General features: G+C 44.1%; 1 protein-coding gene across 1 annotated transcript in view; it reads right to left on the bottom strand.

The window, feature by feature from the left end:
• Positions 1–12,957, bottom strand: part of ELAVL4 (ELAV like RNA binding protein 4) — a 79,662-nt gene extending 66,705 nt beyond the window's left edge. The window contains exon 1 of the mRNA XM_035332618.1: positions 12,925–12,957. Coding sequence (XP_035188509.1) covers positions 12,925–12,942 — 18 coding nt within the window. The 5' untranslated portion in view covers positions 12,943–12,957. The remainder of the gene's footprint in view (positions 1–12,924) is intronic.
• Between the last annotated feature and the right edge of the window lie 702 nt (positions 12,958–13,659).

Raw genomic sequence — 13,659 nt, 5'->3', positions numbered from 1 at the left:
TGCTGCTCGAGTTTCCACGCTAATCATCAAAGCAAGAGGGAGGAGAAAATGATCAGTAACAGTCCTATTTCACTGCAGTACAAAATAAAGAATTCAGTTTAATTCTATCCTAATATGATTATAGCAAACCATTTAAGTGCTGCTGCCTGTGAACTACAACCTGGCATTTTCCATCTTCTCATTTCCCACTCTACCAGAGGGCTAAACATTTATGCCTAGAACTACGTTTTTATTCTTTCCTCAGACATCTCTATCATAAAGTTAGTATTTTATTCTGATCAAAGAATATTTTGTTGTTTGACAGATGGGAGGGTGCAGGTAGATGAGGAACAAAGGAGATGCATGGGAGAATAGGAGGTGGATTTGAGCTATCAAGTGATTTAATAGAAAACAACAGGCTAGGAAAGGACATTACACGATCCAAGCACTAGGGTTTGCCCTATGCAGTAATTCAAGAACCTCTGCAGAAACAGTCTCCAGTTCAAGATATCACATCAACACTATCTTTAACAACACTGAGCTCACACGTAGCATTTTCATCAGCAGATCCCATAGTAATTTAAAATCTCATCCACCACATACACCACTGGAAACCTCACTGCGTGAGTCTAGCTAAAAAAGAGCAACAGAGCACAGAGGGAGTTTATCAGGGTGCAAGCCCCTTACAAACATACAGAGAAACTATTTTGAAACCATCCACAAAAAAAATCACAGGGAAACATGAAGCTAAGCATGCAATTCTGGGATGCTGGAAGTCCTAATTCAGGTGGAAAAGCTTGGGTGAGATGCAATGGACAATTTGGCCCAGAGTCAGACTTCAGAACAGGAAAAAAAAATCAGTCCAACACATCAGATTGCCATTCTCTATGCATGTGTACAGGAGGTGGGGTGGACTGGGGGCAGATGAACACTGATCACTGAGCAGTGTACTCGCACATACACTGACATTCACCCCCCTCCTTACTTGAGCACCTTACTACCTGCTGTATAAACAAACAAAATCAGCTTACTTAGCTACTGAACAGTTTAAAGAACCACCACGAAAATAAGACACCTTACCAGCTGCCCTGTGGAAATGAAGCAGGAGTGTGTGATCAGGACTAATGTTGCACGACACTGCAATTTTCTCTGGGCTCTTTGAGGTTAGTGAATTCACATATTTGAAGAAAAAAGTTAGAAATTTAAGGTTTCACTATGACAAACATAAAATGGCAGTCAATCAAACACTACCCACAAGTTTAGAGATCCACAGTTGAAATACTGCACATTTTTTGAGGCGATAGATGAAACAAAGGATGACCAACGTGGTTTGGAGCTTATTCATTTCTTTCATTAGAAGATCCCCTCGGGAATGCAGGAACCCATCCCTACCTCCCGTTCTGCCTGTCATGGACCCACCAACAAGCTGCACAAGCCCTGGGCTGATGCAATGTAGTACCAGCTGTGCTGAGATTCCTCCTGATGCTGGGGAGATTAAATACATCATGAATCTACCTGGCAAGCCTGTCACCTTTTTGATCTGTGCCCAGAAAGAAAAATCCAGGAGTAGTTGAGACCTAGCTCCTCAAAAAAGCCAGGAGTAAAAAGACAAGCTGCAAAAAAATCCACAAACAAAAATGACTTTCCTACATACATATAAGACTATAACTTATGAGGAATTCTGATACGTGAAACTTGGGCAAGCAGTCCCAGTTCCCACAAGTCACAATTCAGCTCCTTTTGTACAAATATACTATTTAATGTTGCTTGCCCACCTTTTTCATGCCTTATGAGATGTGTAATTTGAATGCTGCATAGCTGCTCTAAGTATCACACACCAATTTTCCAAAGGTGTGTATTTGCAAATCCCACTGTGGATACTTATGTTCGAATGCTGGGAGACTGGAACAAAGCTCTCAAGGGCACAGCAGAGCACAGAGGTAACCAAATGAGTAGATGTAAATAGCTCTGATCAGGAGAGAAGTCTCACTGATATGAGACATCTCACGTTCAAAGCTGGAAACCAGGCACCCACACTGATATGGGCATGCATGCATGGCAGTGGATAAGCACACACATCTAAGAAACTGGTGAAAACCTGGGAGAGCTCCTTGTGTGGTTGTGCAAGGAAGCAGAGATGCTCTTAGCAACCCCTCCCAGCCCCACACGCTCCTGACATGTAAAATCTAACAGGAAAAAAACAAGGAGGGGTCGACAAGGGGAACACAGCAGGCAATGCCAAGAAAGGGGACAAAAAACAGGAGCTGGAGAATTTGTAGAAATATTTGGCCTACCTAGTAGGAAGAGGAGAAAGGCAAGAGGAAAATGAGAGTCTACTCCTCACGTAAAAGCATCTGCCATGGCAGCAAAGCCATCCCGTGAGGGTGAGCACCTGAGCCACCTGAAGAGGCGGCCAGTGCCCCACAGCCCCAGCCCTGCGCTCTGCTCTGGCTCCCAGCTAACACACTGCAGCCCTCGGTCACATCGCTCATCTCCTCTGGCCAAAATTCAATACATTTTAAAGAACCACAGTCAGTGCCACAAAGCAAGAGGCAGCCTATACACTATGTTCATGCAGCACCGAGAGATGACTAATTCTTCTCCCCCCAATCCCTGGTTACTTTACTTTTGCCTCAGGAATACACATTTCAATGCTTTCGGTCCCCTGATTTTGTTTTCTTCCTTTTAAATTTAGAGATATTAAAACTTGGATTCAATAGCAAACATCATAAATTCTGCAGCTTGCTTTGCCATTGCTATAAGCAGTATTCAACCCTACCTACGGAGAGTTAAAACATTTCTACGTGCTGCCAATTTTGCGTAATACAGTTAGCAAAGTTTCTACCGAGCACAAATGAAGAAGTTTTCAAAGATTTATGACTGCATTTTTAAAATGTATTTACTTGTAAATAATGAAAGGACCTAGACACTGTAGAAGTCTAGACTTACCACGGAGATTTACATGAGTTCAGCCATTTTTAATGCGTCTGTGTGAGCACAAAAACCCTCATAAAAATGTGAATAAGGTCCTTCAGCCAGTATTGCCTAATTTTAGAAAAGTTGATGGATCTAGTTTAAACTCATCTGTAATGGTGCTCTATATGCCTCGCACTCAGGCCAAACAATATCGGTAACAAGAACAAAGCTAAGAAGCTGAAAGGGGGATTAATGAGGTGATGTTTCCAAGCTTTGAGACAGCGATCAGAAGAAGATCTGGGGAAGAACGCACGGCGGCTGGTAGGAGAACGGATCAGAGAAGAGGTGCAGTGGGAATCAAAGGAGCCTGACAAGCAGCATACAGAAGGGTTACGTCTCCTGCAACTTGCAATTACACAGGAAGGATGCAGAGCCAGGGAAGATACAGAAGAGAATAAAGACAATAAAAAGTGTCAAGAGCTATTAATTGTCCCAATTACTTCTTGTTAGAACAGCTGGCACTTACATAGAGTATTTTAATAACAGTAGGCAGAATGTAAACAAGCCTTACAACTTCACATTTAAAGAAATCTGTCTCACCTGGGTCATACCCATCACATACCTAGCAGTGATCACCATACTACCCAAACCCCAGGTGCTTAAAAGGAGAAAAAGTTTTAAGTGGCCTGGCTACATAAATCAAGCTCATCTCACATCTCGGAGCTTACTCTTGTACTTGCATCTCTGCAGGAAGCTTCTCAGCTACATTCATTTTATTCTACCCCTTTCATTTTACAGATAAAAAGTTAAGGGTTAAATAAATTGCTTCAAGTGCACCCCAAAACCAAAACTCAGGAATGAGTTTTGCAAGGAGCAATTTCCCTTATGAACATGACTCATCTTTTTATTGTATGATCTGGATTCCAGAAGTGACAGTTTTATAACAATAACAAGAACTAAGACAGTGAAGTACAGAGGGGAAGAGGTGGAAAAAACAAAGCAGGCACAGAACTGCAGAAAGGACCAAGGATGACTCTGAACTCTCCGCACTGACACACAAGCAGGAAGGGGCCAGAGGAAGGTGAAAAATCATTCAAGAAAAATCATTCGGGGCTCTTCTTGCTCTTTACAGTTTATGGAGCTCATGTCTTGGGAATCTAGATGACTCTCACTGATCCAAAAGCCTTAAGTCTTTCCTATCTAATCACTACAAGTTTCCAAGTGCATTTATGATCTTCATTACACTACTTTTACAATGTCAGACATATCTTAACAGGTCATTCTCAACTTCATTTAAGTTAAGGCAGATGAACAATGGATATTTTTAACGATATATATTTAAAAGAAACCTATCTGAAATTAATTTATAGCTATCAAAACTTGTCTAAAGGCTTAATTTCCTAATAAAATGACTCGGGTTACAGTTCTCAAGCAATCCATACAGCATGCTTGGATTTCCAGGGACCCGCGGGGCTGAGCTGCAGAAGCTGGCAGGTTAGCACGAGGGCAGGTTTATGTTCTGATCAGCATAGGTGCTTCACTGCTTCAGTCTGACTTTTAATTTGATAGCCAGGCAAAAGAGGTGAAGCAGGAGCTAGGATGCTTTCTTTCCCCCCTCCTCTTTGCTTTTTCATCTGCAATCTGTCCACAAGGACACCAACTCCAGCAGCCTGGGGGTAGTGCAGAAGGACTGACCTCACCTGACAATGCAGGTCCACAGCTGGGCTCTCCTCTCCAAACCTCCTCATACAAGCAGTTATGAGAAGTGGTCTCACTTTCGAGGCACAATTCACCCACCTTGTTCTAGACATCCTTTAGGTTATCATGCTCTGGACCTCACCAGCAATGCATCAAGCCGATCTCCAGTGACTACTAGGGGAGCCTGGCTCAGCCAGAGCTCATCTCTGGTCACACCAATGCCACTGCAGCCTGACCATTGGGTTCCTGCTGTCCTGTCCAGTCTCCTAGACAGCAGATTATCTCAACTTTGGCCTCTTTGGGGTCTCTGACCAGTACCATACAATGTCTGGTGCAATTCAGCAGAGCAGTTAAGTTCAAGGAGCAATTAATGTGAAGCAAGTTTCAGACAGTTTAGGGAACCAGACAAGGAAAACATCTGCATTAACAGCATCTCTATCAGCTAAACAAAGCCAATTGTGCAAGGCCCTGTTGGTCTGCACTCAGAAAAGCTCATCTCTGGAAGCACAGAAGCACCTCAGCAAAATAAAAGAGCCCAACACTTAGCAATCTTCACTGAGGTTTGTTTCAGGAACTCCAATCTAGATGCTTCCTAATTAGTAAGAAAAGCTTCGACTCTGGACCATGACTCAAAGCCAATTCCAGAACTCTAAGCAGCAGAAGCCCAACAACAACAACAAAATTTCCAGCACATCCAATTTGTAAGTGTTGAGAAAAGCAACAGTCACATCAAAACAGCTACTCAAAGTCTATCCAGCTACAGGCCATCAACCCGCAGTTTAAGAGTTATTTCATTCCATTGCTTGAACACATGTATATTCTTCCAGGCAGTTTTCCTGATGTTTTATAAGGATTCCCCAATGCAACAACAAACAATCTTTCTTTTAATAGTATCACTGGATGCGTTGTAACCTGCATCTAGGGACACCCTGCTCTGCTCAGATAAAACTTAATTGTTCTTCTGACATCAAACAATGAATGAACTTTAAACTCACCCAATAAGCTAACAGACCTCTATTTTTACCATTTTCCATAGCCCAGCGCCAACAGAAGATATATATATCAAGTAAAAAAAATCTCTTAAAAATATTTAAAGAGTGTGAGTGACCAACATATACCTAGTGAGCAAAGAACATTTACTTTGTTAAAAAATGACACCAATTAAGAGATGGGATTTTTTTCTGCCGTTGCAGAGGTCCTGTTTCTGTTAATACAGGCAACACAGACAAATACAGTGATGCTGCATAAGATCTCAAAGTTTCAACTCTTGAGTGCTGAAAAAAAAAGTCCTATAGCATGCAACTGTTTTCTTTCCCTTGACTCTCTCCTTCCGTTTCTCTTGTCTGGATGATCTTTTTCTTTCTGTTAAAATATCAGATAGCAAATCCACATGCCCACCATAAAATGGTATGGTTTGTTAGCAGAGATTTCAGCTTCTGACCTTTCAGGTTAACAGCACTATTTAAATTTAAGGCACAATGAAACCATTAACCAGTAACTCCCACTGACATTGCTGATGACCAGAGGTGCTCAACATTGAAAATGAGGCCAATTATTTAGGTGCTGTCATCTGTGCAGGAAGCCACCCACTTCAGCTGGTGAGGAGAGCATCCCAGGCTGGTGGATGATGACATGGCTTTATTTATTCCTGCCTTTGTCACTTTTCATCTACCATATGCTAGGGCACAAAGACTTCAATGCCACCAGCACAGAACATGGCAGTCTCTCCTCAGCACCCAGATTACATTAAGCACACCAAGCCTTTTTTCCTCCCCTCTTCCCACTGGCATTATTAGTTCATGACTTCAGACATTTCATATGCACACCCTGTGACAGCAGGGGCTACCAGAACACCCATGACAAGACTGCACTTCTGCACATGCTGCTGACAGATGCAGAATTTCCTGAAGCAAGGAATGCCCCGAATCCCATCACTCACTGCTTCATGTGGAAAGCAGGGCCAACCCTTCCATTATATCATAAAATCATAACAGTAATTTAAAAAAAAAATCTGTCAGAATGGGACACTATTACATGTTTCCTAAGATTTTAAGTAATGAATGAAGGAAAGACATCTGACATACAGTCACATCAACTATACGGACCAAAATAAAGATACTAAAAATGAATGTTGGGGAAAAAGCCACACGAAAGTGAACAGTAGTATCTTACTCCAAGTGCTTCCTCAAAACCGAGGGAAATAGTTTTAAAAACCCCAACACCAAACTTAGTGAAGACTTCACTTTATTCAGCTCTTTTAAAACCCAGGAAAACTTCAGTTTCTACACAAGAGATTGCTTGTAAGGTTCATATTAAGATGGACAGGCCAGATGCTCTGGTGTACCTAATTTGTCCATCAGCACTTCCCTCTCCTGTCCGTAAGCTCAGCTTAACCATTCTGCTAGAGTGCAGCCGCTGAGCGGCAGGGCTGACAGGTTAACAGGAGAAAAAAGCACGTCAGCCGATGACAGTCCCATACCACAGGAGGATCCCAGAAGCACTGTTTGATGCTAAATATGCAACACAGCCTGGCAAAGCTTCAAACAGGTTTCCAGGAGAACAGTCTGCAGGGCACAGCGTTAGGTTCAGAGACGAGCAAGCAGGGAAGCCTCGGGTCGTGCTGCTGTCGGGGAGCTCCCTGGCCTCACCAGCCCCAACAGGCCTCACCTGCAGCCTCCACCTGCACCAGGGGTTTTTAAGCTCCGGGCCAGTGCAGGAAGGGCAAACCCCCACAGCCCAGTCTGTGAGGAGACCACTCTGAATGGATGGAAAGGACAAACCCACACACCTCCCATTGTACTGACAGCACACCTTCCGGGAGGGCAGGGTGGGCTTTGACATCCCCATAAACATCTGTAGGGTTAGATCAGCAAGAGGCAGACAGGCACACAGATCCAAGAAGTGCCTGTGCTGCACCCAGCATCCTGGTATTAGTGATTTCTTTCAACTATGTTGTTCCATAAAGGGTAGCTAGTTCTGGGTGCTAATAACCCTGATTCAGAACTCTACTCAGCAATGTACTCTCATTAGCTAGACCATCTGTGTAAAGGGAACAACCTACGCTGTCACAGCACACAGAGCCTGGGGCTGACCTTAATATCTTCCCCCACATACCAGCAGAGGACAAGAGGAGAGAAGTCTGGCACCAGTTTCTTTCTGCCCTCCACCAGAGGAAGATGTCTGGGCTAGCAAGAAAGTTTTGCACCCCTCCGGTCTCACTGCCAGCTGTGGGCAATGTGGAGCAGCAGCTTCTCTTCCTCTAAGGTCCTACTGATGAGGTGGGAAATTTGGCTGTCCTGCAAGTGTGAAGGCATCACAAGGCTCTGACTTACTGGGAAAAAAAGAGGCTTCACAGATCATGTGAAATAAGCCTCCTGACATTCACAACCAGTGTAAGTTAACTGATGGACTGGAAAGCACCCAGCAGGACACGGAATTGCATGACAAACAGCACTTGCTGCTTCTGATCTTCTTGCTCCTTCCTCTGTACCACACACCAGTCAGCTTGAACAAGCCACTGCAAACTGCACAGTGGGCTTTCTGGCAGGTTCCCCCTTCCTGCATCCAAGTCCTACTCAGGACTTGGACCCCTCACACAGCTACTGTAGGAGTAACCTTTCCAGCAAGTGTATGTAGATCCCAGGGACTACAGAACAGCAAGGACACATCCCAGCAGCCCAGGAAACACCCAGTCATGTCCCAAGACTTCTTTCTGCAAGTTTATTTTTAGTCATCCCTTTTTCATTAAAAATCAGTCCTCCACAACTGGAGCAGCCAGCCACTCCTCATATCCCTTAACAAGCTGAAGCAGATTAACCGCAGGTGTTAATACTTCCACAAAACAGCAGGCATGAGGAGGCAAGTCAGTCTTCTGTAACCCACAGCCTGACCTGCAGCAGTGGTGGGCTTTAGGAGCCTGCAGCTGGTAGGAGAACCAACCCCAGGAGGGCACTGTTTTAAAGTCCTAGTGGGCAATATGCACTGAGGTGGGCAAGTCTTCCTTGCCCCCAGGGTGTCAGGCCATCTCTTCTGACCTAGAAAGCCTCTCCAATGGAAGCGGTTCTACTTAAGTGATAACCATTTTTATATACCACAGAGGATTGGGATTCTGCTTAAGCAATGAGCAACAGCTTAGCCAAACGTAGCTTCACATGATTACTGCAAGTAGAGGCAAGGATGGCAAAGTGCATGAATTGGGGTGTAAAAACACTACAAGAAATTTGCCATTGTGCCTTCTTATGCAGAAGTAAATGCAAGAAGAATACACCATGAACAGGCTTGCTGGGAAGGCTGGAAAACCCACTACTTACGTATTACCCATAAAACAAAAATACACCTGCTGCTTTCTTATAGCAAGCCAGTACGCCTAACTGAAGGAAAGCTAAAAATAAAGACAAACTTGAACAACAAGATGCAAAGACTGTTTAGCTATACACTGCATGGAAATATGGAGCACAACAGTTCACATAAAGTCAACTGTGTTGGAAATAGTGCATGAAATCCCCAAAGTGACAAAACTACTAGTCAGTGAAGAAAATGAAAGGAACCGAGTGGAAGAAATCAATCATGAAGAAAAGTTTTTTTTCTTCTTTAAAAGGCAGGCAAGGGGCCAGATAACATAGGTGGACACACATGGAGAAAAAAAACACACCATAGGGAAGCATAGGTTTAGCTAGGAGCACAGCAAGTGATATATTTGATAATAAACCAGGAAGCAGGGACAGATTTGCTCCAAACTAAGGAATGACAGCAAGCACTGAGGGGTGCAAACAATTTTTCTTGCACTGGAGAAAAAAATTGTTCTAATGCAAATGGATGAGCTGATTAACAAAGCTTGCAGAGACTGTTGTGAAAGACGGGTGAATGGAGAGAACCCGAGGGAGACACTAAGAGCATGTAAACCAAATCAGGGAGCAGCTGACTGCATTTAGAAGGAAGAGGCTATAGGAGCACTTAGAAACACAAAAACAAGAACATGACCTAGGCACAGTAAACATACTGAAGTGGACAAGAATAGAAGGCATCTGTTCAATGTACTCTTGAACTGGAAACATACAAGCACAGTTTCACAAACAATGTAGTTACTACTTTTGATAACCTGAACTGGGTTTGGGGGTACCAGAACAATTATTTCTTACTGAATTCTTACCAAACCCATGTAGAATCTGTATTTTTTTCAGCACTAAAACCAACTGTTGAAAGGTGGGAAAAACCCTTAATTTATGGAAATCCCAAACTCCCTCTCCCATGCATTAACTTTAAATCATTATGGGAACAAGGGCTGCGTATTTTCTCTATTGTGAGGACATAAAAGTACATTTTTCTTTAAAAATAGTTTACTATGTCATTGAAATTGCAGATGCTTCTGTGCACTTTGGAGACTTCAAATACTGCATCAATTATCTGAATAAATAATGAAAAGACACTGTGAATAAAATGGTTCATCAAGCCCAGTTCACAAGTCAATTGCTTTCTGAATCTGGTAATATACTGTAATATTTGACATATTATTTTGTTTTGCAAGAGGTCAGGAGTTTTCTGTGCTTCTATGCTATACTTGCTACAAACAATTTGAGGAGAAAAACAAATTGATAAAGTATAAAAGGCTACAGAAGAATAACACACATTTAGATCCTCCACTATAAGCCTCTTTCCACAAGAAAAAAAGAAAACCACCAAAACCAATACTCTAAATGCAACCAAAGTGGACACATAAAAGTCTCACCAGCAGTTCAGGCCATTGACCAGCACTTAATGCTTTAAAATTTGGTCTCCGACAAACCATGCTAGGTCAAGGCAGAACACAAAACGCCTGTCTGTTGAGCTATCATTTCCAGAGAGCCTCTTACTGGCACCTGGAAACAGCACAAGCATAAGGCTGATTATCATTTCCGTAACCCCAGAGGAAAACTATCATGCAAGATGTTTGAGTAAGAGCAACGCTGTTCGAAGGCAGCATTCATAAACAGAACAAAGACTAAACAAAAGGCTAAACAAGTACATCATAATTAACAACAACAACCAAACTTTTAATTAAGATATGCAAGAAAAATCAAGGAGAGCTAATTAAAAAAACACAAGCGTATATGCTTTCTTAGAAAAGTCTGAATTGGTACCGTGAAGTAAACAGGCTAATTGTAAGCGATCACAATTATTTTGTCACCATTACAGAGTTCAGTCATGATTTTTCTGCTTGCTGTTTAATCCTAGATCTTGTTTGTACTCCTTGGTTGTTTTGATGTAGGATTCTTCCACCCAAATTTTTCAGGAAACTGAAGAAAACACTACAGAAACTTAACTCCGCATGACAGGCATATTTTGTAATTAGTTTTGAGGCACTTTCTTTCCTACCTAGGACAGTATAATTCTCACAAGGCCAGAATTATAATTACTGTACACTCCCCCTATTCACCCTGAACAAATCCACAGCTAACTGCAAACGGATCCCGATGCATTGCCACATCAGCAACGCCACACTCCGCCTGTTTTCCTTTTATCCAGGCGGCTAGACCAATATAAAAATATGATGTGATTTCACACAGATTTAACTGTTAGGTATGAACTTCCCCTAAGGCCAAAAAGCAGTTACAGATAATAGGAATCTAACTCGCAGTATTAAGGTTTTACTTCTTTCCTCCTGTACTACCCTTCCATGGAAATACATCTGCTTGGATTACTTCTGCAATTCTTCAAAACTGTTACCAGGCTGATTTGAACAGCAAGAGTTGGCTAATGCTGATAGAAACAAGCCAAGAAGAATGCTGACATGGAGTTATTTAAGAACTTATTTACCATGCAACTATTTCTAGAAAATTAATCAAGTTTACTGACTCCCAGCCATAGTAACCCCAGGTATGCACGGGAAAAATAAAAAAAGGTATAATAAGAGATCCCACAGTGCCTGAATGCAAACACCCAACTGACCTGCTGTTAACAACTTCCATGTCTCCCCAAAACCTTGCTGATAAAACCCCATGCTGTGCCTAGGCAAATGCCGACTGTTTCTGTGTAGCAAGCCTTTAGCAGGAGCCACTCTTCAGGAAGTTATTTCTGCGGCCATGCTGCAGAACCAGGATTATACATCTTAAAACACACTCTTATATTCAATAGAAATTGTCAGGCTTTCCAGGGCTGCCCTGTTGGGGCCCATCTCCACGCATCAGCCCAATGCAAGCCTTCAGCTGCCTGGGGAGAGCCAGCAGCCCCAGGCAGCGTGGGCACACCGTGCTCTCAGGCCAGGGACTGTCCCCTTCCCCCTGCCACATGGCCTGGCCAGCCCAGAGCCTGGCAGCGGTCTTGGCTCAAGCAGAACTACAGCATGTCTTAACACCAGTCACGTTAAGCTTCTGAATTCCAGGGATTTCTTCCTCAGCAGAGGACTAAATATATAAAAGTACATAAAATCATATATACAGATTTATACATGTTTAATTTTGTATATAGTCCCTTCCGTACGAGGACAAGAGATGCTACCCACATTTAGAAAAACCTCTTCAGGCAGGAACACGCATGCTGGTGCCACACAACCAGAGTGGTCCTGAGCCACGGTTCAAGAGCCTCCATCTCCTCAGCCCGCCCCGAGGCGCCCCTGCCACCGAAGCCAGGCAGACACTTTTCCCCAGTCTGTGTTTTTCTGTTCCATGGGTGGAGTACAGCAAAAGGTTTGTGTCTGTGCAAAGGGTTCTTCCTCCACACAGCAATGAGCCTTACCTGGTAATTGATTTTTTTTTAAATGTCATTTAAATTATTTTGGTATGATTTATCTTTCCTTACTTTTTTCAAACATCTCAGAATATTAACAATGAAATAAACATAGTAATACTCTAACACCTTCAAACATTACCTAATTTGAAAATCTAATTTACTTCCCATCATTTAGGCTCCTATTTTGTATGTCACTCAGGGTGGAGAGTAAAATTAGACTATCGGTTTCATTTCTGCTCTGAATACATCCCAGCTGCTGCTGCTCAGCCACTAGCAAGGTGCTCTCATTTAGGGTTTCCAGTATTCAGGAGGTTTTAAGTAAATAAGTGGGAATAGGTTTAGTTTTACTAGTGTGTGTGTATATATATATATATATATATATCTCAGGTGCTCTCCCAATTCTTTTTGCAACAACAGGCCAAGCGCTGGCACACTAAGCCTCACTGTTAAATAGAACTACGTGGCCTTCCACTAATATAAGGAGGCAACAGAAGCCTCACCCTTGCTTTTTTTGCCCTCTTTACACACTACATTGAAATAAAGCACTGCTGAGCTTGGAGTAAACCGCTGCAGGAGCTGGCAGCGACTTAATCACACCCCCCCCCCCCCCACCCCCCCTCGGCTCACCGCACACTGCACGCGCATCTTCCGCCGCGGGGTGCAGGGGGCGCGGGGGCGGCGGCGGCCGAGGCAGCACCGGCAGGGGCAGCGGCACCGGGAGCAGCGGCAGCAGCAGCACCGCGCGCGACGGCAGCACGTGGCGGCGACGGGGTCTCCCGCTCTGCCGGGCGGGGCGGGACGCGGCACTACGCAGCGGCGTGAGGCGGCGCCGCCATCTTGGCAGCGGCAGCGCCCGGGCAGACGGGGCTCGGGGGAGCGGGGAAGGGCTTTTTATCTCCGTCAGGCGCCGTGGAAAATCAGCTGCGCGCTCGGCGGCAGCAGCCGGGGGAGCTCGAGGGGGCAGCTGGGGTGGGGAAGAGGGGCGGTGTGAGATCCATGCAGGGGGACCGTGGAGGGCGGGTGAGGGGAGGAGGGAAGCCAGCGGGGGTAACGTACCCGGCAGGTCTGTGGGCTCTGCTCCTTCCCGGGGCCGTCACGCACGCAGGTGCCTCGCAGTTTGGAACTGGCAATAAATAAAATGCAGCCGGCAGGATACAGTGTGTGTGTACCCCCTGCTTGGAGGTGCTTCCCTTGTTTCTCACCGGGTCCGTGACCCCCTCCAATAAAGATGTGCAGGGAAGAATTCTGAGTAGGTTAAAAAGCCTCTTTTTTCAATCAATGCTCAAGGAAAGGATAAGATGATGTGACACAAATGTATGATCGTGTGCCACAAATAGAACATTGTGGGAAGCTTTCCCTTAA

This window comes from Oxyura jamaicensis, chromosome 8, assembly GCF_011077185.1.
Source record: "Oxyura jamaicensis isolate SHBP4307 breed ruddy duck chromosome 8, BPBGC_Ojam_1.0, whole genome shotgun sequence".
Classification (NCBI taxonomy): Eukaryota; Metazoa; Chordata; class Aves; order Anseriformes; family Anatidae; genus Oxyura; species Oxyura jamaicensis.
This window is presented reverse-complemented; position numbering and strand designations above follow the sequence as displayed.